The sequence below is a fragment of the Candida margitis genome (genome assembly GCF_024628925.1).
Source record: "Candida margitis strain CBS 14175 chromosome Unknown scaffold1, whole genome shotgun sequence".
Taxonomy (NCBI): domain Eukaryota; kingdom Fungi; phylum Ascomycota; class Pichiomycetes; order Serinales; family Debaryomycetaceae; genus Lodderomyces; species Lodderomyces margitis.
Window position 1 is genome coordinate 273,069 of NW_026261901.1, and position 24,355 is coordinate 297,423.

Consider the following 24,355-nt stretch of genomic DNA (forward strand, 5'->3'; position numbering starts at 1 on the left):
TTGGCTTCTATTTTATTCTGTCCCTATATATATATATATATATATACCTATTTACTACCTATCTTTTGGTAAGCTCAATTGTTTAAGAATATCATCAAATATAGCTTCTTCTGATTTTCCAGTAGAGTCAACACTTACACCTTCTCCACCATTCCTCAATAACTCATCACCTCGAGGAATTTCCATAATATCGTATTGAGACTTTACCATGTCAGATTTCATATAATGACCTTTCCTGTTCTCAACTCGTTTCACCAACTCTTCAAATGTAGTGTAAAGAAACACAAATCGAAAGTTTAAGTCATGTCCCAAAGAATTTTGCTTGATATAATCACGGTAAACCTTCTTCAATATTGAACAGGAGACAACACTCGTCTTGCTTGGATCTTCAATAGCTCTGATGCTAGCTTCGTGTGCTAGCTTCTTGAGCCAACCCCATCTGTCCTCATCCGTCAATGGCTCTCCTCGAGACATTTTGTCGATATTTGCCTGTGGATGCAATGAGTCTCCTTCTATAAATGGACATTGGTAATGTTTTGCAAGTAATTCACCTTGTGTTGTCTTACCAGTTCCAGCTGGACCTCCAACGACTATTACTGTGGGCATTTCAACAAGTGGGTAAGCTGTATGTAACGTTTATAAAAAAATGATATGGTCGATCTGATTCACTCGACAACGAAGTTAATCGGGTTGCCTTGTTTTATATAGCCAGATCCAATCGGAGTCTTGGAAGTGAAAAAATTTTGGGGGAATAAAAATATTCTTGTTTTTGTGGTTGCCAAGTAAGTGGGGGAACGAGGAGGGGAAGAACAGATCTTTGCATTTTGTCCAACAAAACCAACACCCGTAATCTAATTGCAATGTACATTTTCTACAGATGTAATGTCTATCTATTTACAAAGGCCTACCTGTCTAGTAAACTTCATCGTCTCCCCATCTTGTTCATCCTTCTTACATTATTCAACTCCTCAGTAATCCTCTTCTCGACAAGAGCCTTCAACTCCATAGCTGACTGTTTGTCGATAAACAAAGTTGGGAATCTTTGACTTAGCCACAAAAACAACAATATCAACTTATGCATACTTTCCAATTCTTCAACATTACCCAACGGGACTTTAATATCTTTGGTGAGCAACGATTTGGCTGACAAAAGGGGTAGATCCAAAAACCCAAAATCAAATATAGTTTTGCAACTTCTCTCAACAATATTTTTAAAAAACTTCTTAACTGTGGGGACGACAAGTTGTCTATTCATGGGGCCATGGATTGAAATTGGAGTCTCACTTAAGGTTAATTGATCATCAATGGTCATGTTTTTTAGCATTTTGTCCTTTGATATGATTTCCAAAATTCCCGTCTTAACTTCCAAGTCAGCTAGAAAGTATAATTCTGATTTAAAGTTCAGTGTACTGGCAATGAAATGGGAAAGGGTCTCCGATAAGGGGCCTTCAGTTGAATAGTTTGTCATGTAGTACTTCCACACGAGGTCTGTTGGCCAAAGACATGCTTTTTCAAGTTCAACAATCGGCCTCTCTAGACATTCCTTAATGTACAATAAACTAGCTCTTTGCAAAGCCGTGACAAACCCCTCTCTCGAGCCATGTTCTGCACTAAACCTACCCGCCCTCCCTGCAATCTGTTTGACTTGCGACGTCGACAAGTTCTCAACTTCAGATCCATTGAATTTGTTTATCCCACTAAACACAATTCGGTTGATCTTCAAGTTTAATCCCATACCAATTGCGTCAGAAGCCACAAGCACGTCATATTCACCACTATTGAATCTAGCGGCTTCTTGAGCCCTTATTTCGGGCGGCAACGCACCGTAAATCATACCAACTTTCAATGTTGTCTCTTTTTCGATGCTACACTTGTAGTCCAAAATCTTTCTCTTTGAAAACACAACCAAGCAATCACCCTTTTTTAAAGTTTTTAAACTTGTTGGCTTCTTCTCCACCGTTAATTTCCCTAGCCGGTCAAATTTCTTTACAACCAACTCATCGCCAGTAATTTTAACTAACCTCTCAATCAAGGGAACAGCACTCTCTTCTCCACATAAATGAATTTCGTGAGCCAAAACTCCCAACACTGCGTTAGTCCAAACAGAACCCCTTTGTGGATCGCCAATCATTTGTATTTCATCAATAACGCAAAGATCCATCTTTTTGTGCAATGGGATCATTTCAATAGTCCCAGAAGCCAACCCACTTACTCTTCCATATTCATCAATTGAGGGTATAACTTCTTCACCTGTAATCAAATTACATCCAATGCCCTGGTCGTTGAATCGTTCATAGATTTCACGCGCCAACAATCTCAATGGACCAGCATAGTAGCCTGTTTTTACTTTTGAAAGCTTTTGTAACGAGTGGTGAGTTTTCCCGCTATTTGTAGGTCCAACATGCATCACTATTTTACGTTTCATCTTCCTCGCTTCAGGAAACCATTGTGCAGGGTTGGAGAAGTCAATCATTGATTTTTCGTACGGCGTTGTTTCAATCTTGTACTCCAAATAATCTTTGTATAGAACATGGGTTAATACATGTTCCAATAGTTCATCCTTGTCTTTGAGGTTGTATAATTCAAGCATTTCCTGTGGGTATTTCCCATGATGGAGGGAGTTTATAAGCACTGGTAAAAGATGGCGATTGGGGTTTATGAATTCTGCGACCGTGAGATAGCTATCATCAAAGCTGGCACTTTTCAACACTTGATCATGAACTGAAGAAGCAAAGTTTTCAAATATAACTAGTTGTTGCGCAGTCTCCTCGTTTAAGTAGTTGTAGGGGTACACGAATGATTTCGACCTGATCTTCTGCTCTATCAGCTCTAGTGGGTTTGTTATAGATTCAATAAGAGCCCTTTTGTCTTCATGCGTAGGCTTAGTTCTGTCTGCCGTATATGCACCTCCACTTGCGTTAATTATAGGCAAAGCTGGACTCAGTCGGGTGGTTGCAAATCGTAGTGGAATGATCTGAGATGTTGATGGAAACACATGTCTTCCGAAGTGCTGGAATGTGACAACTGTATTCACTTTCGCCCTTAGTCGTACTTGCGCTAGTATCCTTGAAGAAATCATTCTTGTGCTATCTGCTGTGTTCTGTTTGCAAAATCCTGTCTCAACGCGATGAGGGGCAACATCCTTCTTTCTCAAACTAAAATTAGTTTCCAATGTAAACACACACACAAAGAAAAAAAAACAGTGCATTCTATACAGGTCCAGTGTATGTGGAAATTTCGACGCCATACACAGCGGTCACTTGCTTACTTTGCATTCTACGAAACTCACATTATCAAATTCAGTTTTATTACTTGATAGCATTTTCTAAAAGACTGTGAATACATCATACTCGACCCAAGCGAAGCTTCACCCTGCAGATAGCATTACCCAGCATTCCTTTTTTTATATATAATTGTTTCAACCTCTGCATCACACAGTCATTCCTTTTTGCCCAGTGGTTAGCGATATTAAAGAATAGCAAATGAGTAGCACTCGGGCACTTCCAAAGTATTCGAAGGAGCAGAATAATACAGCGCAGTTGGCTAATGAGTTTAACAACTTTTACATGGCAATATCGTCTCCAAAGATTAGCCAAATTGGGAACTACAGGATCACAGAAGAAATTGGTGAAGGAGCATTTGGAAAGGTATACCTTGCCACCCATGTTCTACTAAATGTCAACGTAGTGCTTAAATGTGGATTAATTGACGATCCAAATATTGTGAGGGAGATTTATTACCATAAACAATTGAAGCATAAAAACATCGTGAGTCTTTACGAAGTTATCAAGACAGAAAGCCATCTTTGGATCGCTATGGAGTACTGTGAAGGAGGCGAGTTGTATTACCTAGTTTATGAGAAAAGGCGATTGGATTTAAACGAATGTCGCCATATATTTTTCCAAGTTCTTCTTGGGGTGCAATTTGTTCACTCGATGAATTTAAGTCATCGAGATTTAAAATTGGAGAATATACTTTTGTCCGACAAGAAGAAGAGTTGTGTCAAGTTGACTGATTTTGGGTTCATCAGAGAGTTTAATCCACAGTCTAGAAGATTTTTATCGACAATATGTGGTACAACAGTTTATATGGCACCAGAATTACTATTGGGGCAAAAATACTCGGGATTCGCTATAGATGTGTGGTCGTTGGGGATTATCTTATACACTATGCTTTACGGCGTACTACCGTTTGATGATGACGATGAGATGAAGGTAAAGTCAAAGATAATCAATGATGCCCCACTTTTTGCTGATTTTGTTCCAACAGAAATCAATCAATTGATCTTGAAGATGTTGAGCAAAGATCCAACACAGAGACCAGGTATCAGTGAGATTTTGAATTCATCGTTTTTAATTGACGTATACAACAAGCATCTAGAAAAAAATCAGAAAAAGGCAGTTGGCGATGGTGAATCAATTCTTTCGATAAATCAGCATTATAATTATATGCAAAAACCGTTTGATACAAGGATAGAGCGTGAATTGATTCGGAAGTTACAGAGACTAAACGTCGACATTGATGAGCTTCAAGCAAGCATATACAGCAACGAAATGAATCTGTTGACGGCATTTTATGAATTGTTATTGACTCGAGAATTTTCGAAAAAGAAGAAACGGTATATTAGAGATAAAAAGAGAAAGTATTTTGAAGCAAGGAATTCGTTACGAAAATCTCGAAAGAAAGTGAAGAGTGCTCTCTCCATGTCAGACCAATTATCTGGTTCGCAGCCATTGGAGCGAATAATTTCGTCTTTGAGTATTACTTCCAACAAAAACTCAAGCAAAACGAATTTGGCTCGGTTGTCCACGTACTCAAGAAAGTCGGGTGATAACATTGATTTGCGCAATCTGCCAAGATCACAGCTGAATGCTCGCTTCAGTATCGATCGGGAAAACCCACCTCGAAACTCGATGAGCGAAATTGGAGGAGCTGATATGACTGCTCACACGCAGGCAATTTCACCAACATCTACGAAAATAGATGCACCCCTACATAGAATTGTGTCTTTTGTACCACAGGAAAGAAGACCATCTGATGCAGCATCAACCGGAGAATCATTAAAGAAGCAGAACAAGAGTGGGAAGATATTAAACAAATTGCAATTTTGGAAAAAGGACAAGAATGGTAATGAAGGTGATAAGGACGATTCAACCTCAGTTGTCAGTAAACGGTCTGAAAAATATGAAAATGATACCGGAAGTGGGACCCTGGAGTTGCAGTTGCAACAAAGTCCGCAAAGATATGGCCGCAGTCAAACTTCATTCGAGGTAGGTGACACAGAACAAACGCCAGCAACTATAGGATCCGATACTAGATCTAATGACGGTGGATTGGACACGCCTGCTGAAATACAGGCATCTGGGTCAAATCATTTAACACCAACATCCGGTGAAGGCAGAGGATTAAGCAGGACAAGACCTTCGTCGATGATTTCGCAAATAAGTCAAATCAGTAGATTGAGTCAGTTGTCAACCATGTTGTCGGAATCGGAATTAGATATACTAGATGAAACTGATACCTTAGACGACGAGGATGATGAAGATGAAGCATATGATTCAAGTATTAGCATGTCACAAGATGGAAGATCTACTTCCGGAATGGTTCTTGGAAGCAGCCGAACTCCTGCAAGAAAGAGACCTAGTTACAGAAGAGGATTATCATCTGATCAATCCATTCAATCAGCGTCGACGACTAGTGGTGGACAAACGACTGTCAAGAAAAAACTGTCCATGTCAAGAGTGACAAGCAATTCATCAGATGATACCCCCAGTGAATCAAAGTATACTGATGAGGTGCCACCAATGAATGGAGATCACAATACGCATTCTCAATTTATGGTGAAAAACCGGCCCTCAAATCTTGTTACGCCCACACCTGTTTTACACAACAATTCGATCCTTCCTAACGCAAACACAAATGAAATTGACCGAATGCAAGGCTATCGCTCGCATTCTCCACCATTCAACTTTAAGCTGAGCCCAAGGTCAGCAGCGCCTAGAGGTGATGCAAAGATGAATCGAAAGCAAATGCCGCCTGTTTTTGCCAATAAGAACAACAACAGCGTGCCTAACAACTACCATGATACAAAACAAGTTAACGATTGGTTGAATAACCCTTTGAACAATAATACAGGATCCCATGGGTATGCCAATAAAACTATGTATGGTCCCACCATTAATGAGGAGGATGAATACGATGAGATGTGAAAGTAGGACTGAGCTTTGTTTTGGCTGCAAAAATCAGCCATGCATATATAGCCTTTACCAGTTTCCACCCAAAGTACACGACTTTGTAAAAACCGCATTTTTTTGTTTTAGTCCTGCACGTAAGCCATCATACTCTGGAAAATTTTTTTATAATTCAGATTTCTACGGTTTTTGCCTAAAAGCCAAACTTACTTAGACGTTTCTGTACTTTCCCCAAAAACTATGGCTTCAGTAATTGTCGTTGATAATGACTTGAAAGATTCGATCAAGGAGTACGCTCAGGTCCTTGATGGTCTTAATGGTTCCACTGAACTTACCACAAAAGTTGACTCATTGTTGCCTAAAGAACAAGATCAAGCCATCTCCAATAAACAAGAATTATCCACCATACTTAAACAAGCTTCCACTGCCGAAACATTGAAAAACTTGACTGATAAAGAGTTTGAGCCAACCATTTACTTATTGATCCATATCCTTACGGAGTTAGAGGGTACTGATGCAGTATTAAATGATGAATCGTCTGCCATTTATAGATTGATTTTGGCCATCAATCCTCAACAACCATTGTCGTTAAGGGATAGAAAATCAATTAGATCCACTTCAGTGTTGTCGATTTTAAGTACAATTTTCAATTTGTTACCTAGCGGTTCCAAAACTAGGATATATGTGATTAAGGAAATTTTAAATGTGATTCAAACTTCCAATATTGAATTTAATGCTATTGAAGATAACATATCGGAAAACTTGGTCAACTGGTTACAAGAAAGTAATGCTTCAGAGAATGAGACTAAACAAATTTTCTGGGATTTCATTGCGTTGGATACAGGATACTCGTTAAAGTCATTAAATTTTATTAAATCATTTACTCACAGTTTTGCCGTATCCGAATCGGAAGTGGAAAAATTGACCAAGTTTGCATTATTATCGAAAGTTGTTGACGTTTCATTCTTGGTTAATAACAATGTTGCATCGGCGTTGAAAAATGGCGGCAGCAAATTGACCCAAGTTTTTAGTCAATACGTTAGGGGCCAAATACTTTCAACAGAAGATATTTTGGCTGCTGATTCATCCTTGCCTTCCCAATTCATTCACCAAAAGTCGAGAATCTTAAACTTGGCCAAGTTTTTTGCTAGCAAGTCATTATCATCAGAACACGATGATATTGTATTTAAATATAGTGAAATTGAAATTGCATCCGATTCAGTCGAGTTGGAAGAGTTACTAGTTGAAGCAATTAAAGCAGGTGTTTTGGAAGGGAAAATCAATCAAATTGAAGAGACATTCTACTTGACTAGAGTTAATAGATTTATTTTGGCTGGTGATGAGGAAGCTAATGTTGAAAATTGGAATCTTGTTAAAAAGGCATTACAACAATGGTCAGATTCAATAACCAACATTGATGATATCGTTAGAGCTACTAGAGAGAATCTTGTTAATAGTAGTGCTAACTAAAAAGAGTGTATTAATAGAAATGAACCACTAAACAGTATTTCACTTGTGCTTACATTGCTCTATTCCCTTTCATTATCTAAAACTACCAAGAATCCACCAACTAAATGTAATGACCCACATACAAACACATTCAACTCTTGTTTTCCACTCTTTAAATGTTCTACTGCCGTTTCTATATCGGGAAACACCATTCTCTTTGCTTTCCCATCATCCAACTCTTTCCACAATTCACTAAACTTGTGTTGAATCTCCAATTTTTTGACTGCGTCTTCCGAAGTGTTTTTGGCTAATAGTTCAGGATTGTATTGTCCAGAAGACCAAGTAATGTTTGGAGTGAAGATCACTTCATCAAATGCTAATTGTGGCCCCTTTTCGGATATTGTTTGGTATAATGTGGTTAATAACTCAGCATAATTATCACGACCTTGTTGGTTAAACAAGAGTACTCTCCTCTTCAGTGGCGATTTCAACTGCTCTTCCTTAAACCAGGTCGAAGATGCGTTTATAGACTCTATGGTGTGTGCACCATCCACATACCATATGATACCAGATGGATTGTTAGTGATGACTTGACATCTTCCTGGCCAATCGACATCTTTCAATCCTTTGATAAATCTATCGGGGAGTGATTCGATTTTTCCATCACTTGAAGAGACTTCAAGTCTACTATCAACCCCAATGGACTTCAAGTGAGTATCTGCTAATCTTACTGCCAATGCAGCATTCTCTTTTTGGAATTCTCCGGAAAGTCCCAATTCCACATCTGGCAAATCATTTGGGTGAACAAAATTTAATGAAGAAACGCCCAATTCTTTTGCCCTTTGTTCAATAAGCTCGTGTGTTTTTGGGTATTCTTTTTGTTCGCTGACAAATGCAGGACTCCCCTTTTTGAATATTCCCGTTTTATTGTCGGTTATACTTTCAATTGTACTTCCCAACATGAATGTATGGTCAATTCCCAAAGCACTTATACCAGTGACTGTTGGGTTTTCGATGATATTAGTTGAATCGTAAGTGCCACCCACACCAACTTCATAAATTGCCGTATCAACTCCTTCTTGTAAAAATACATGGAATGACAAAATGGTCAAGTATTTAAAGTACATGGGCTTCACTACTTCACTTGGTTGTAAGCTAGGCCACTCTTTGGGATCAGATTTGGTACTTGTAAGCTTATCCCATACTTCAAAGAAATACTTTGTGAATAATTCCTTATTAATAGGTTGTCCATTGATTCTTATTCTTTCACGTACTGACTTCAAATGCGGTGATGTATATAATCCAATCTTGGTAATATAATCAGGCTGATATTGCTTTAAAATGCTCTCGGTAAATGCACAAGTAGACCCTTTTCCCTTTGTACCAGTGACGTGGATTATATTCAACTTGTTGAAATCTCTCGGTGCGTAGCCTAATCTGGCGGTGTATTCTCTCACTTCGTTGATTGAGAGTTCGTTCCTATTTACATTGGGTCCTAGTTTCTTCATTGCTTCGATAGAGGCAAAGTTCGATTGTAGCGAATTCAATGCATTTATAGCATCTGTGTATGTACGAGAACTCATCTTTGGTATTCTCATTCCATTTAAGAGACAATTGTATCTTAATGGAGATATATATATCTTCCACCTGTTTGATGAAAGAAAAAAAAAAAAAGATTTGATCTTCGATATGAATAATTAGTGGCACAAAGATGTAACATAAGGAGGTTGGGATTCTCAGTTTCCAGAGCCATTACTTCGTACTATTACATGCCTAGTGCTCGGTTGTAACAAAGGGAGGACATTGATCTTTAGTATGTTAAAGTCAAACAACCGTATCGGCAATGACTAAAATTGTAAGCATGATACTTTATCGCTACCAGCTACACTGCATTGGTTTAAAGCTATATAAGATACCAAGACATAACATGCCTTGTCATTTGGCTGTAAAATCAATTGCTAGTGTTGGGTTGAATAGAGGTTAAGTAGATGTTCAGTCCAATTTGAACAGCGTAGCTAGTTTTAAATGAAATTTCTAAAATTTTCCTTTGTGTAAAGTCAAGGTGGCAAAAAAGGACACACAATAAAATCTCTCTTATAACTGCAAATCTAAAAAATCCCTTCTTTGTCCACCACAAGGCACTCTTCTTTCTTTCTGGTTCTACATATCCCGATCGAAAATACCACAGCTAATTGAAACTCCTAGGCAATCTGAGTGATTCAATTGGCTCAATTGAACCTGCACAAACAAGTTGCTTATGTATGACGCGTGGTTTCGAAACATACGCGTAATCAGCCAGTTTTCACGCGTATTGGCTAACATTCAACTGATGGAAGTTGGTTGAATAGAGTCAAAAGGTCTGGTCAAAGACTATACCGTTAGTGAAAGAAGTTTGGCGATACAAGAAATTCATCAAACAACTGCTAACCACATTTTAAGTCATGTGTCCCCAGAGACAATGAAAGTGGAACTTGGCTAGATCTATCACCTAGAAGCTAAGCTGAGTCCTTGCATCATTCATTTAGTTCCGAATAATCATGAAGCTGTTAATGAAGCTGTCAACCTTCATTAAGATTGAATGTCTACTTTTACGTCACTCGCAAATCAGCTTCAAGAACGCTCATTGCTTTCGCTGGTCTGGTCTACAGTACCAATGAAACCTACCACAAAAAAGTAGGCAGTTTGTGAAAACCAAAGGTAGGGAGCTTTTGAACCGTTTGTGCTGTTCATTTGATAATCTTACTTGAATGGTAGCGAGCTACATGCAATAAAAAGAAATTTCGGCATTTTCGAGCTGTTCAATTCTGTGTACAATACTACCCAATTAGGAAGTCAAGATCAAAGTTTCTTTTCTTCTTTTTTTTTGTTTTTTTTGGTTAGTGGAATTGAGTCATCAAACAAAATTAATTCCATTCCCTTAAAAAAATCCCAAACTCCTAATCATCAGATACATTTCCAATAGTAATCTACTTCATCACATCAAAATCAAATTAGTGTCAACTAAACCCGAAACGACATATCAAAACTTTTGAAGAGTACAAGACAATAGCAGTAATCTTCACATCTCAGCAAGCGTAACTAAAGCAAAACTCCTTTTCCAATATATATACTACCTACAAACCAACAAGCAGGTTTCTTTCAACAGTGTTTTCCATATCCATACAGTAACTACTTTTATTTTTTTCATATTCCGTATTTCAACATATCAATAATGTATTGGATTGTTTATTAGACCTATTTCCGGTTTAAAGGTTTTAAAAGTGTTTTTAATTTAGTTATTGAAAGAAAGCAGACAAACAAGTGCTTTTTTTAATTTTTTGTATCATCAAGCTTACACACTTGTATATATATATATATTGGTTCAGGAATTATTTTTACTTCAAAGGGATTATTATCAAGGAGGGTTTCATTATTTAACAAAGGGAGCCTATTTACGTTATTTTAAGTGGAAACAGTCATATTTTTACTTTACACTTTATCAACTATTTCCAAAGTGATTTGAGAGGGCAAGATAAGTAATTGATCCTCACAAAGTCTTCCTGAAAATTGAGTTTATTATTATAAATTATTTAGATTGTGATTGAGTGAGAAAGCATATTCTTTTCAACCATGATTAATGACAATATTCATAACAATAGCCAATTTGGCTCTGTTGCCTCGGATGTTGGCGTTGGCGGTGGCAGTGGCGGTAACGGTAGCTGTGGTGAGATATTAGGGAAAAGAGGTGACACAGGCCTTGCCACCAAGGATCAGCAACGCCATCATCCACAACAGCTACCACAGCAAGATAGTGGCAAAGTGAATATTGATGATCATCTTAACTCGATGTCACAGTTTATTTACTTGGAGGCAGCAGAAGCAGCAGGAAGACAAGAAGAGGACGAGGAGAGGGGAAATTCAAATAAAGATCAAGAAATTGGTGGAATCAAGCAAGAAGCGAGAAATAATGGTGGCAATCATCTAGGTGCACAAAATGGAAACGGTGGCCCATCATCTGTCGTTGCATCATCACTTGATATCATGTCGGTACAGGATAATGAAGATTTAAACAATGAATTCAATGAGTTTGTTGATATTCCCAATTTAGTATCCGATAATGAATCAGATGGGGCTGTTACTGTACTGACTAGGAGTGTTGGGTATTGGAATCAACAGAGATCATTACAACCTACCCCAGTGTCCACGACTAACCATAATGAATCGGTGACGTCTCCACACCCAGTGCAACAGCAGCTGCAGCAACCACATCAACAGCAAAGATCCATCCATCAACAAGTTCAGCAATTAAAGCAAGCTCAGCATCGCGCTAAAGTTAACGGTGGAGTGTCCAATCCTCAAATTAAGCAAAACATCATCAACAGCTTACAACCTTATGTGAAGGCCAACAACAATAGTATTTCTGCAGAGCAATTCAAGCATCAACGTACTCAATTAATGACAATTATAGTGAAATATGTTGCCACCAAGATTTACAATACATTTCCTCCAGAAGCACCTAAGAGAAGAGACTCATCATCGCAATCTCCATCTCCTTCGTCTCCCAAGACACCCAACTTCCCCAACACAAATAACGAACTACCATTGGATAAGTTTTTATTGTTATTGACTAGCAGATTAAGAGTCACATTGCCAATTTTCCTCAAGGCAATAATTTATCTATTCAGATATATGGATATAATTTATTTATTGAGATATCTTAATCAAACAAACAACTTTGTCAATTATAATGACATGGGATTTGAATTGAAGAAGTTGATTGTCGGGTGTTTTAAATTGACGATAATCAAGGAGAATAGAGTTTCACAGAAGAAGTTGCAAGTCAACTGGCAACAAGTAACTGGGTTGAGTAACCAAGAAATTAATTCTATTGTTAAACAATTGGTTAATCGTATGAACGGGAAATTAAATATTAAGGATGTTGAGGTTGTGAGAATGAAGAATGAGATGTACAGGTTTGTCAACCTTTGCCTTTAGAAGGAAATGATAGCTGTTTGTGCAGATGGAAGAGTATGTTTAATTGGGTTGATTTTTTTTTACTCTATGCTTTGTTTTTTTTATTATTATTTGATAGTATGTGTCTATATGGTCTTTGACAGATTGTTTTGTGATTATTGTTTTATAGCCGTATTTCAATTGAGTAATGATGTAGAGATACTGGTGTCATGCTTTCACCAATAGTTGTTGGTCAATTCAATCTGCTTTTCTCTCTAAATGGCATTTTTTTGCACAATTATTATGGTAAATCATTAAAGAAAGACAGAAGCATCTCTCACGGCTTATGCTTGATCTTGTAAAAAGCTAGATGTAATTGCATAATTTTCCTTTGCAAACGTCAATGATCCATTAACTAAGAGTCTGTAGTACTTAATTTCGCACCCGTCGTGGATGGGTAGAGTGAAGTGCTTGAAACACAATTGCAAAATAATCGAAGATAATAGTCCAGTGTCGTATAATCGTAGAAGTCGCGACATGGAACAAATTAATTATAATGTGTCATACTTTGATTTTGATGAGTCATAGAAAAAAAATTTTGTAGGGGAAAGGCAATTTTAAACAATCGCTACCATGCGAATTACACAAAAATAAAGAAAATTTTTTATTTTTGTTCTTATCGGGCGCGCGGTTAATTTTGGGGGAAGAATTACCTAAAAAAAAGGTCTAGAGGTCTTAGCAAAATGAGTAATAAATATATCTCTGCAGACAATTGGGCTTTTGCTCTTTTACAATCAATTTGCCTTATAATAGCTATTTCACAATAATCACATAGTTTCTTTCCTTAACCCTATTATATTGACTAATCGTAAATTTTTTTTTCAGTCATTTTTTTTTCTTATATTTATTTCTTTCTTTTTTTATTTTCACAGCCAATTTAAAACCCCTTTTAGCAGACATATATAAGCAACTCAAAATTTTTCACATTTTTCACTTCATTTTCTTTTCCTACTTTTCTTTCTTCATATACATACATACACACACACATACACTTATATTACCAACATGTCAGTAAGTTCTAATCCATACGGTCCAAACCCATCGGACTTTCTTTCCAACGTCAACAAATTCGAAGTTATTGAAAGTACATTGAGAGAAGGTGAACAATTTGCCAATGCCTTCTTCTCCACTGAAAAAAAGATTGAGATTGCTAAAGCTTTGGATGATTTCGGTGTCGATTATATTGAATTAACCTCGCCAGTTGCTTCTGATCAGAGTAGAAAAGACTGTGAAGCCATTTGTAAATTGGGCTTGAAAGCTAAAATATTGACTCACATTAGATGTCATATGGACGATGCTAGAGTAGCTGTAGAGACTGGTGTTGATGGTGTTGATGTTGTTATTGGTACTTCACAATTTTTGAGACAGTATAGTCATGGTAAAGACATGAATTATATTGCTCAAAGTGCTATTGAAGTTATTGAGTTTGTCAAATCTAAAGGTATTGAGATTAGATTTTCCAGTGAGGATAGTTTTAGATCAGATATCGTTGATTTGTTGAACATTTACCGTACAGTTGACAAAATTGGAGTAAATAGAGTTGGTATTGCCGATACTGTTGGTTGTGCCAACCCAAGACAAGTTTACGAGTTGGTTAAGACCTTGAAATCAGTCGTATCGTGTGACATTGAGTGTCATTTCCACAATGATACTGGATGTGCCATTGCTAATGCTTATACCGCATTGGAAGCTGGAGCTAAATTGATTGATGTCTCCGTGTTGGGAATTGGTGAACGTAATGGTATCACCCCTCTTGGTGCATTGATGGCCCGTATGATCACTGCTGATCGTGACTATGTCTTGTCCAAATATAAATTACACAAATTGAGAGACTTGGAAAACTTGGTGGCTGATGCAGTACAAGTAAATATCCCATTCAATAATCCAATCACTGGATTCTGTGCATTCACTCATAAAGCTGGTATTCATGCTAAAGCAATTTTGGCTAACCCATCAACGTATGAAATCTTGAACCCAAGTGATTTTGGATTGACGAGATATATTCATTTTGCCAATAGGTTAACTGGATGGAATGCAATCAAATCAAGAGTTGATCAATTGAATTTGAATTTGACTGATGATCAAGTTAAAGAAGTTACTGCCAAGATTAAATTGTTGGGAGACGTAAGACAATTGAACATTGATGATGTTGACTCGATAATTAAAGACTTTCATCAAGAACAATCGACTCCTGCTTTGAAACCAACTGCTGGTGCCGAACCTGTTGTTGCTGTTGAAGAGGAAGTTGAAGTTGAAGAATCAGAACCAAAAAGACAAAAAGTTTAAGATAAGTGTCATGTGAAAGGGTTTCTTTCCCCCAATTAGATTACGTATTTTTCCATTCATTCTATATTTATATATTTTGTTTTAAAATAAAAGAAAAAGTTACAATTAAGAGTTGTTGCAAAATAGAGGAATCGATTCACGGTATAGAGCTGCAGTACAAGTTTGTCCAAAAATTATATCCCTTTTATTGTATATATAACTGTCCTAATACCTTGAGGTCTTCATCTTTCCACTCTATTCACACATCACTAATGCTTATTCAATAAAACACACTAGATGCACGTTTCTCATCATCATAAAGCACTCCAACCCCACCATTGCTATTTGGTCCAAATTCGTTAACCACCTGCTCAACATTGGCCACACTAAACTCCAAATCATCATCAGTAATCATATCCCAGTACTTGTAAATCATCATAATCGTGAAAACATTGCACACACTACCGAAAAACAATCCATCAATATAATGCGAAGCACCTTGACATATTTGCATTGAAAACACATAAGTCAAAATTTGACCAGCAACAAAGAAAAACACTCCCAATAATATAGCACCCAAGGCCCACAATGAATTCAAGGCGAAAAATACCAAAATGATCTGTGACACGACATAAACGGCAAGAAGCACCGCATTCAACACGTATGCAAAGATAAACATGGTTGTCGTCTTTCGGTAATCCAATTCTGTATCCCAGTGCTTAAATGTAATCAAAGATATAATGAAATTGATAGCAAACCATAAAACCACAATCAGTCTCATTATCCACAACGATCTTCTCGTGCCATCTTCCCAAAATTGAAAACAAAGGATCCCATTATACAACAAACACGCAACAACTCCACTAGCTATTCCAATTTGTAAACTGACAAAATAAGCATATGTGGTTGAACTGGGTGGCGCAACACCACAATCAACAATTAAACTAGACACAATCAAACCAATCAACAAATACATGAAATTCAACATCTCGGCACGGCCAATTGCTGTATACTTGGCTCTCATGTTGAATATAATGATTAATATAATGATTAACCCACCAAAATGAACAAACGCGTTACCGATTTGGAAAATCATCGTGTTGGCGAGTTCAACACTACGGGCATAACATTGAGGCACGATCCCTCTCTGGAAATATGAGGATTGGTTGACGGCTCCAACTACTGAACATAAAGGTAGCGAGGTCTTATTACATATGTGATCAAATGAACCAAATGACATGGTGTTGTGATGTTATACTAGTAGTAGTAATATGTATAGATGTTAGATCAAGACTCTTGATGAGAAAATAGCAAAAATTGCAAAGAAGTGAAATGAACTTTTTGTTGTTAAAAATAGCGAATGTAATAGTAGTAACTGCTTTTCTTATAGTATGTGGTATGAAGGAGCTACACTTTGACGTATGTAGATGATGTGGTTGTAGTTGGCAAAGACTAGTTGAGTGATCGTCACCTGAATGTTCTTAAAACGTGTTTTTTTTATGTTTGATCTTCTGTAACTCTCCTTTCAAAACGAAAAAAAAAATAAAAAAAAGAAAAATTTCTTTTGTTTCTAAAATTAACACCACCTGCATGTAATATCCAAATTAGGAATATCAATAACAAATCAAACCAAACTAAACCAAACACTCACTCAATACAAAAGTATTAAACCAAAACTACAACAGAAAGATATCATTACATGCAGTGAGTAGCTTTGAGACAGCTAATCATAGAATGAAAGAAAAATAAAATAAATACCATAAAATATGTACACGTTATATACGACGGAGTTAGAAATAAAAAATGGATCCCAGCCTCACCAATAAGCCACAGGCACCGCAAAGAAGCCAAAATATCCCCTATTCAATCAATGATGATAAGGTGGTGGAGCAGTGGTGAAAACAGGTTGGCCATAAGTATTGAAGACATCTTGATGTATAACATTAGAAGGAGCGGAAGCAACTGCCAAATCATCTCTACCTCTTTTCTCATCGACAGCCACATTCAGTCTCTCACGACCTTGTTGATGCTGTTGTTGATGCTGTGGATCCTGCTTCAAATTCAAAGTCTCTTCCAATCTTTGATTAACCTTATTTATATCAATATGGTTGATCGACTTCTTTTCTTTCAAACTAGGTAACTCTTGATCAACAACAGCAGCAGCAGCAGCAGCAGCAACAAAACCACTAGCACTTCCCCCATTTCCAACAAGATTGCTATTTGTTCTTCTTATTGGTGATGTACTTATTGTTCTTTGTGGAGCGAAATTGAAATAACCAGTATTTCCTATTCCTACACCAACACTACTACTAGTAGCAGCAGCTGCAGCACTGCCAAATCCCCCTTTATCGTATATCAATGATGGTGATTGCGTGGATCTGATAAATTCTTGATAAATAGCACTATTATTGAACGATGGGTTAGGGTGGTTGTTACTACTATGGATATGACTATGGTGATGGTGGTGTGATTTCTTGGGCGTTGGATGCTCCAATGTATAAGGTGAGTTTTGAACTTGTTGTAACTTGGGACGTTGTGTTAGCGTATGTGTTTGAGGTTGCTGCTTCTGGTCCTTTTCCAGTTTGAAATCATTGTATTGTTGCTTCTCAGGAGTTTTAAATTCATTGACCATTGACATATCCACTGGTGTTTTAGTACCAGTAAGATCATAATCAATTAAAGTGGCGTTAGAACTGATAGATGTTGGGGTTATTGGTCCAGATGATGATGCTTGAGAAGTGCTGGCTTCATCTTGAGTTGGTATCTTGTGGTGGTGGTTCTTTTTCTTTCCTCCCAATTTAATTACTCTTCTCTTTGGTTTTATTGTAGCATCTTTTGCATATTTGTAATAGTTATTAGCTTGAATAGATGAGATATCCTTCAATAAATTATCCTTCTTTTTAAATGACTCATCCAATAATATATCAATAGGAATTCCATTATTATTATTGCTGTTGTTACTGCTTGCACTAATGTGGTTGCTATTACCTGAAGAAACCAATGCTTGAGGACCAGCAGTGTTCATATACTTCCTCACATCACTATTGTTCACCAACAATGAATTAAGCAAATTGGGATAGTTTTTATCAAATTTATCCATATGTGTTCTTTGAATAATATGTTTAAATTTGGGCATCTTAAAACTCATTGTTTCACGAGATTTAAATAATTCAAGCGTTTTTTGTAAATGCTTTGTAGAATAAACCAATGAAATATCTTCATCATTCTCTAACATTTTATAAGCTGACGCAGGAGTTGAAGTCAAAGATGTGGTTGTCGTATGTTTTCCATCATGGTCACCATTGGTTGAGCTTGATCCTGCATTTGCTGCCAATTTATTTTTAAACTCATTCATATGGTTATCAAGACTTAGATACTTTAATGATAATTGATGAATTAAAGTAGGCAAAGTCTCTCTAAACAAATCTCGTATTTGCGATTCAATCTGTTTCTGTAAAAAGTTGGCCAATACTTGAACTGTATCAAAAGTTGAACTAACTTTAATCGAATCCAATGGATCATTTCTAAACACCAAAGTTAATCCTTTTGATTTTGAAAATACAATAATACCAATTCCATTAATTTTGATATCGGATAATTTTAAATCCAAAGGGATAGCAAATTGTTCATTAGCCAAGACAAATTGGGGAGTAACAAATGCATTATCTTCATCATTGTACAATTGTTCACCCCCGCCTGATCTCACTTCAGTTTCCAACGAATTTGAATAATAAATATTCAATGGATTAGCTTGTACTTGTGTATGTAAAGTTAAATGAAAATCACCGTGATAATTAATCTTGAATATTCCCCTAAATCGGTCCTTATCCAATTCACCAATCTCCAAAATTTCAAAATCAGGAGCAACTTTACCAAAATTCAAATCCTTTATAGTAATGTTTGATGCTAGTATATTGGGAGATTTGCCCGAGTTCAACGCACTTGTAAGGATATCCTTCGTCCAATGTGCAAATGAATCAGTGTCTAGAGAGTCCCAATTAACCTTGAATGACATAGTTTTGTAAGTATATATAAGGAGGCTATTGATGTTGCTGTTTGTTGCTGTTTGTTGTTGTTTGTTGTTGCTGTTATCCTGATCTATTGTCTGTAAGGACTTACTAAATGAGTGAATATGTATATGGAAATATAGATATATATGTCCAGTGAGTGAATATTGACCCGATGGACTGTAGTGGTAGTAGTAGCAGTAGCTTTTTGTTCAACTACTTGATGATGAATGGAAAAGAAAGTGGTGTGTATAGTTTGTGTATAGTTTTGTATATGTATATATATTATAATGATATGATTTCTTCTCCTTCTTCTTCTCCTTTCTTTTTAAATTTAATTAAAAAAAATTTTTTTTATTGTGTCATTGTCACAACTTAAATTAATAAGACATTCATTTTTATGCACCCACATAGTAAAAGAGGAAAGGAGTCACGGAATAATGCGGAACAATAATTTAGCCTTTAGTCTTTATGATACAAAATACACAGAAAGTTTGGGGTACATTCTTCTCGTAAGCTGACAAATGGAGAAGACACTATTTAATACTTCAACGTCAAACCATTAACTGAGATCATTTGGGCAAGCTGCCTTCTTCTTGTGTGTACCTCCCCAGCTTATATGTATTTCAAAGGAAACCGTTTTGACCCGGTCACACGACCTAATATTACATCATTTCTTTTTTTATGTGTCTCATGATATTCAATTTCGTCTAAATTGTGACCCCGGATATAATATTATTAAACTCCGAAAGGTTGCCAGCAAAGAATATAAAGTGAGTATGACAAAGCAATATAGGGTAATCCCTTATAAAACACATAACATCAATACAAATGCCTTAATGTATGCTTCCCCTCTAATATGCCCCTTTCATGCAATGTGGAGTGCAGTTTTTAGTTTAGTTACAATGAGAAACAAACATGCGACACATAACTCGACATGCGACATACGACACTACAACAAGAATATATTTTTTTTATTATACGAGAAAGAGAAGACAAAATGCAACGGTTTTTTCAATAAAGAGTTCTACACGAATGAAATCAATTGAATAGAACTTGTTTCCACTACATCAATCACTCAGGTATACATATTCCTTTGAAGCACCACAGAATCACTCGTTTCCCATCCATCAATGTCTGAAACTGCTACTAATACCTCCACAACACCACCGCCCGAGACGCCGACAACAACTACAACTACAACAACTACACTACGAGAACAATCACCACCAATATACTCCTTTTCCCTACCAGATGCCCAAAACAACCTCGTGGATTTCACTCAGTTCCGCAACAAAGTCCTCATGATAGTCAATGTCGCCAGTTTATGTGGTTTCACCCCACAATACCACGAACTACAACATCTCTACGCCAAATATCACGCTCAAGGGTTGGAAATCTTGGGATTCCCCTGTAATCAATTTGGCAATCAAGAACCCAAATCCGATCGCAAGATAGCTCTGCATTGTCGACGCGATTTTGGTGTTGAATTCCCCATCATGAAGAAAATTAAAGTTAATGGCGAAGATGAATCGGACTTATATCTGTATTTGAAAAATGAACAACGGGGGATGTTTGGGTTTAAGGGGGTTCGGTGGAATTTTGAAAAGTTTATAATTGATCGTGAAGGAAAAGTTGTTGCCCGATTTGATTCTTGGATTACTCCTAAACAATTTGATTCGTTGATACAACAATTGTTAGACAAGGAGAATAAAGCAAACAACAGCTAGCATGATGTGATTACCATGGACTTCAATTCCACAATGAAATATTGTATTATAAAGAAGATATAATGTTAATAATATTGATAGTGATAATTAATTGTACATAAATACCGACTACTAAGCTTCAGTGGGTTTACTTTTTACTTCTTTTTGAAGCAGACACCGGCGTGGATTCTTTTGACCGTTTAGTTCCATTCCCATTTCCATTCTCATTCACCTGTTTACCCCCATTTGCGTCTGGGTTAACTTCTTTCAAAACACATCCAAGCAAAGTATTACATCTTCTTGCCAATTCAGTAGCATTTCTACTTTGTAGGAAAAAATCAAATTGGAAAAGCGGCGAGTCACGAATCGCTTCTTTAATTGAATCATAAACATTAGGCAGATCAAGACCAAACCGATATAATTGAACAAGCAAGAATCGATCTTCTTCTTCGCTGTAGATCTTTTTCGTATTTGAAGAAGGAGGATGCTTCAACTTTAACTCGACTAATGGATGCTGATATTGGGATAATTTTCTTCTCAATGCCTCCTTTTGTGTTTTCAATTTGATTATCTTTTCTTCACCTAGTTCGATTTGATTTAGATATTTTTCAAACCCTTCAATTTCTTGATACTTGAGCCAAAACTGTTTGGCATATTCACGCACTTGTTCCTCAGTCTTGTCACCCTGAAATTCCAAGGCAATCAATGGGATCGAATTACGCCCGTACTTGGCACAACTCGATATAAAATGGTAAAAATCTTTTCTATTCCAATTACCAAAACCCTCCTTCATCAAATCCAACTTCAATTGTCGTTCTTCATCAGTTAATGGACGCGATTGAGCAATCTCCTCCTGCTCTAATTTCTGCTCCAATTCCCGTTGTTTTAAAGTCGATTCATCGCCCGCTTTCAATGGCACTTGATACTGAATCTGCTTTTTATAGTAATTCTTTTCTAATTCATACAATTCAAACACTTTGGGTGGGAAAAATTGATGATCATACAAATTCAATTGCTTGGGGGGTTTGGGCCCCGATTTAGACACGGTTTGTTGAGAACGACCACCACCAGTGTGCAACACATCCTTATAATACATATCAATGGAATAGTTTTCTTTACGTTCTCGTTTACCTGGGTTGATCCAGGCATGCCCCACGTTGGTGATTGCTGTTGGTTCCTTCTTTTTGAAATTTTCACCATTCCACTCATAAACACTTTCGTCATTGGTGAAGTTCTGCAATGCATTCAAGTTTAATTTAGCATACTTTTCATTCAATTCTTGTGTTTTCTCCTCTGAATGTTTCAACAATTCATCAATATCTAAATCTTGTCCTTTTTCTCCTCCTTCTTGTTCCTGCTCCTGTTCTTCTTGGTCCTTTTTAAACACATCAGCAGCACCAAATTGAATCATATCCAACAACTCATTCTTTGATGCGGCTTTACCACTTTGTTGTCCATCCAATCCGGCAGTATTGTTACGGCCTTGTTGAATCACCAATTGATCCAAACGCAACTTTTGGGCTGCCCTCTCCAATACCTTTTCTTCAATGGCATTTTCAGTGATAAACCTAAACACTTTAACTTGTTTAGTTTGGCCAATCCTATGAGCACGATCCATAGCTTGCAAGTCAGCTTGTGGGTTCCAATCCGAATCAAATAAGATTACAACATCAGCCGTGGTCAAGTTGATACCTAATCCACCAGCTCTTGTTGTTAACAAAAACACAAACTTTTCACTACCGGGTTTATTATATTCATCAATGGCGTTGATTCTATCGGCATGTTCAGTTTGCCCATCGATTCGACAATAAAAATATTCTCGAAAGTAACAATAATCTTCTAAGATATCCAACATTCTACTCATTTGGGAGAATATCAATACCCTTGACCCTTCAGCTTTGAATTTTTTCAACAATTTATCCAAAATGATCATCTTTTGCGCGTTATACACCAAATGTTCATCGGTTGTATATGGAGGCCCTGGTTCTACCCCGTCAAACAAGTACGGATGGTTACAGCATTTTCTCAATTGCATAACTATATTGAGCAATCTCGTTTTGGATTCCTTTTTATTAGCTCCATTAACGGCATCAATATCCTTTTCCAATATCTTTTGGTACAAATGTTTTTGCATAGGTGTCATCTTGGTGTATATATTCAACTCCTTTTTCGGCAATAATGATTTCTCAACATCTGCTTTGATTCTCCTCAACAAGAATGGCTTTAAAACCTTGTGCAATTGAGAAATGACTTCTCCGTCTTCTTCATTAGTCTCATCCTTTTGAAACCATTCATCAAATGAATCATTATCGGCAAACACATCGGGCAATATGAAATTCAATAATGCCCACAATTCACGAAGGTTATTTTGCAATGGAGTACCAGTAATCAATAATCTGTTTTTCGAGTGAAACATTCTGATGATTTGAGACAATAAACTTTCCTCATTTTTTATCCTATGTGCCTCATCAATAACAATATACTCCCAATCAAACTTTTTAAATGTGGACTTTTCTCTAATGACAATTTCGTATGACGCTACAACGACATCGAAGTCACAGGTCATTACCCGATTTTTGATCATGTTGGCTCTCTCCTCCTTGTCACCTTGCAACACTAGCACGTTGATATCAGGAATCCATCTTTGAAACTCCCTATACCAATTATCCAAAGTCGATTTCGGAGCAATCACCAAATGAGGACCATTGATTTTGTACATGAATCTCAAATACCCCAAAAACGAAATTGTCTGTAACGTCTTGCCCAATCCCATCTCGTCGGCCAATATACCCGACAAGTTATTTTCATATAATGAAACTAACCAATTCAAACCTTGAATTTGATAAGGTCTCAATTCTCCATTTACATAGCCTGGGCTTTCAGTAAATTCAAATGGCTGTTTAGACGAACCTTGTTCTTTCAATAACTCTGCATCCTCTTCTTTTTCTGTTTTTCTCCTTCTCATCGAGTCATGACTTGTAGATTTATGCTTGGCTTCCAGATCATGCAAATCGTCAACAATTTTACGGAAAAGGGGATCCTTATTAGCTTTAGCCTCAATGAAATGACGGAATAATCCAGTCAATCCAAGAAGATATTTAAATCTATTACTGGTTTTTTCAATATCAACTTGTTGTTTTTCCGACTTGGTGAAATATTTACTAGCATTATCCAGAAACACGAGTTGGTCTCTATTTTGAATCACGTCATCAAACTCCAGTGATGGTGTCTAGATGTTGGGTTAGTAACATGGGGCAACTACCATCTACACGACGCGCTAGTACATACTCCCTCTATCGAGCTCATGGTTATAACTCTGTATAAGTAGCAACGTGTTTATGGTTGATCAATGCCGTAATGATTTTTTTTTCGCTCTTTTTTTTCTGTTCTCTTTTGAGTCGTGATTCCAGACCGTGGACTAGTTTTTCCTTCTGAAATTTATACTCTGGGAGGCCACACAACTGCAAGCGTACTTGACGTGGCTGCACAACTGCAAAAGGATTGAGAAAAGGTATCTACGTTAAAGTTTGCTAGATCGATCGAGTAGCCTTACACATTCAATCGATAATGTTTTCCCAAATAAGACAGACGCGTAGTATCTAATTCTAATTCTAAACTTTTCATCTATGTGATTTCCTAACTATATTAAACCCAATCCAAAACTTTTCTTTTTTACACCAACTGTGCTTCAAACAAACGGATGAAGCGTCATTGTTGGTGTATTTAAATCAAATGAAATTCT

At 36.9% G+C, this 24,355-nt stretch overlaps 10 protein-coding genes across 10 annotated transcripts; 5 read left to right on the forward strand and 5 right to left on the reverse strand. All coding sequences in view use genetic code 12, as the record gives it.

Annotated features, from left to right (window-relative positions):
* Positions 1–54: 54 nt before the first annotated feature.
* SUV3 (ATP-dependent RNA helicase) lies at positions 55–3,395 on the reverse strand (the record flags this gene model as incomplete). The annotated part of the gene is made up of 3 exons (XM_051817065.1): positions 55–590; positions 1,084–2,974; positions 3,351–3,395. The coding sequence occupies 3 exons, from the start codon at positions 3,393–3,395 to the stop codon at positions 55–57; spliced, it is 2,472 nt and encodes an 823-aa protein (XP_051669522.1).
* An 87-nt stretch (positions 3,396–3,482) lies between these two features.
* CANMA_004757 (non-specific serine/threonine protein kinase) lies at positions 3,483–6,209 on the forward strand (the record flags this gene model as incomplete). Its single annotated transcript, XM_051817066.1, has 1 exon — positions 3,483–6,209. One exon carries the CDS (start codon positions 3,483–3,485, stop codon positions 6,207–6,209), a length of 2,727 nt encoding a protein of 908 aa, XP_051669523.1.
* A 222-nt stretch (positions 6,210–6,431) lies between these two features.
* Positions 6,432–7,661, forward strand: CANMA_004758 (uncharacterized protein; the record flags this gene model as incomplete). Its single annotated transcript, XM_051817067.1, has 1 exon — positions 6,432–7,661. The coding sequence occupies one exon, from the start codon at positions 6,432–6,434 to the stop codon at positions 7,659–7,661; it is 1,230 nt and encodes a 409-aa protein (XP_051669524.1).
* A 59-nt stretch (positions 7,662–7,720) lies between these two features.
* On the reverse strand, positions 7,721–9,238 carry CANMA_004759 (tetrahydrofolate synthase; the record flags this gene model as incomplete). Its single annotated transcript, XM_051817068.1, has 1 exon — positions 7,721–9,238. The coding sequence occupies one exon, from the start codon at positions 9,236–9,238 to the stop codon at positions 7,721–7,723; it is 1,518 nt and encodes a 505-aa protein (XP_051669525.1).
* A 2,011-nt stretch (positions 9,239–11,249) lies between these two features.
* CANMA_004760 (uncharacterized protein) lies at positions 11,250–12,614 on the forward strand (the record flags this gene model as incomplete). The annotated part of the gene is made up of 1 exon (XM_051817069.1): positions 11,250–12,614. The coding sequence occupies one exon, from the start codon at positions 11,250–11,252 to the stop codon at positions 12,612–12,614; it is 1,365 nt and encodes a 454-aa protein (XP_051669526.1).
* Positions 12,615–13,637: 1,023 nt separating this feature from the next.
* LYS22 (Lys22p) lies at positions 13,638–14,918 on the forward strand (the record flags this gene model as incomplete). Its single annotated transcript, XM_051817070.1, has 1 exon — positions 13,638–14,918. One exon carries the CDS (start codon positions 13,638–13,640, stop codon positions 14,916–14,918), a length of 1,281 nt encoding a protein of 426 aa, XP_051669527.1.
* A 259-nt stretch (positions 14,919–15,177) lies between these two features.
* Positions 15,178–16,137, reverse strand: CHS7 (Chs7p; the record flags this gene model as incomplete). The annotated part of the gene is made up of 1 exon (XM_051817071.1): positions 15,178–16,137. The coding sequence occupies one exon, from the start codon at positions 16,135–16,137 to the stop codon at positions 15,178–15,180; it is 960 nt and encodes a 319-aa protein (XP_051669528.1).
* Positions 16,138–16,764: 627 nt separating this feature from the next.
* Positions 16,765–18,912, reverse strand: MDM34 (ERMES complex subunit; the record flags this gene model as incomplete). The annotated part of the gene is made up of 1 exon (XM_051817073.1): positions 16,765–18,912. One exon carries the CDS (start codon positions 18,910–18,912, stop codon positions 16,765–16,767), a length of 2,148 nt encoding a protein of 715 aa, XP_051669529.1.
* Positions 18,913–20,037: 1,125 nt separating this feature from the next.
* GPX3 (Gpx3p) lies at positions 20,038–20,634 on the forward strand (the record flags this gene model as incomplete). Its single annotated transcript, XM_051817074.1, has 1 exon — positions 20,038–20,634. The coding sequence occupies one exon, from the start codon at positions 20,038–20,040 to the stop codon at positions 20,632–20,634; it is 597 nt and encodes a 198-aa protein (XP_051669530.1).
* A 127-nt stretch (positions 20,635–20,761) lies between these two features.
* Positions 20,762–23,919, reverse strand: CANMA_004765 (chromatin-remodeling ATPase; the record flags this gene model as incomplete). The annotated part of the gene is made up of 2 exons (XM_051817075.1): positions 20,762–23,842; positions 23,902–23,919. 2 exons carry the CDS (start codon positions 23,917–23,919, stop codon positions 20,762–20,764), a joined length of 3,099 nt encoding a protein of 1,032 aa, XP_051669531.1.
* Positions 23,920–24,355: the final 436 nt, after the last annotated feature.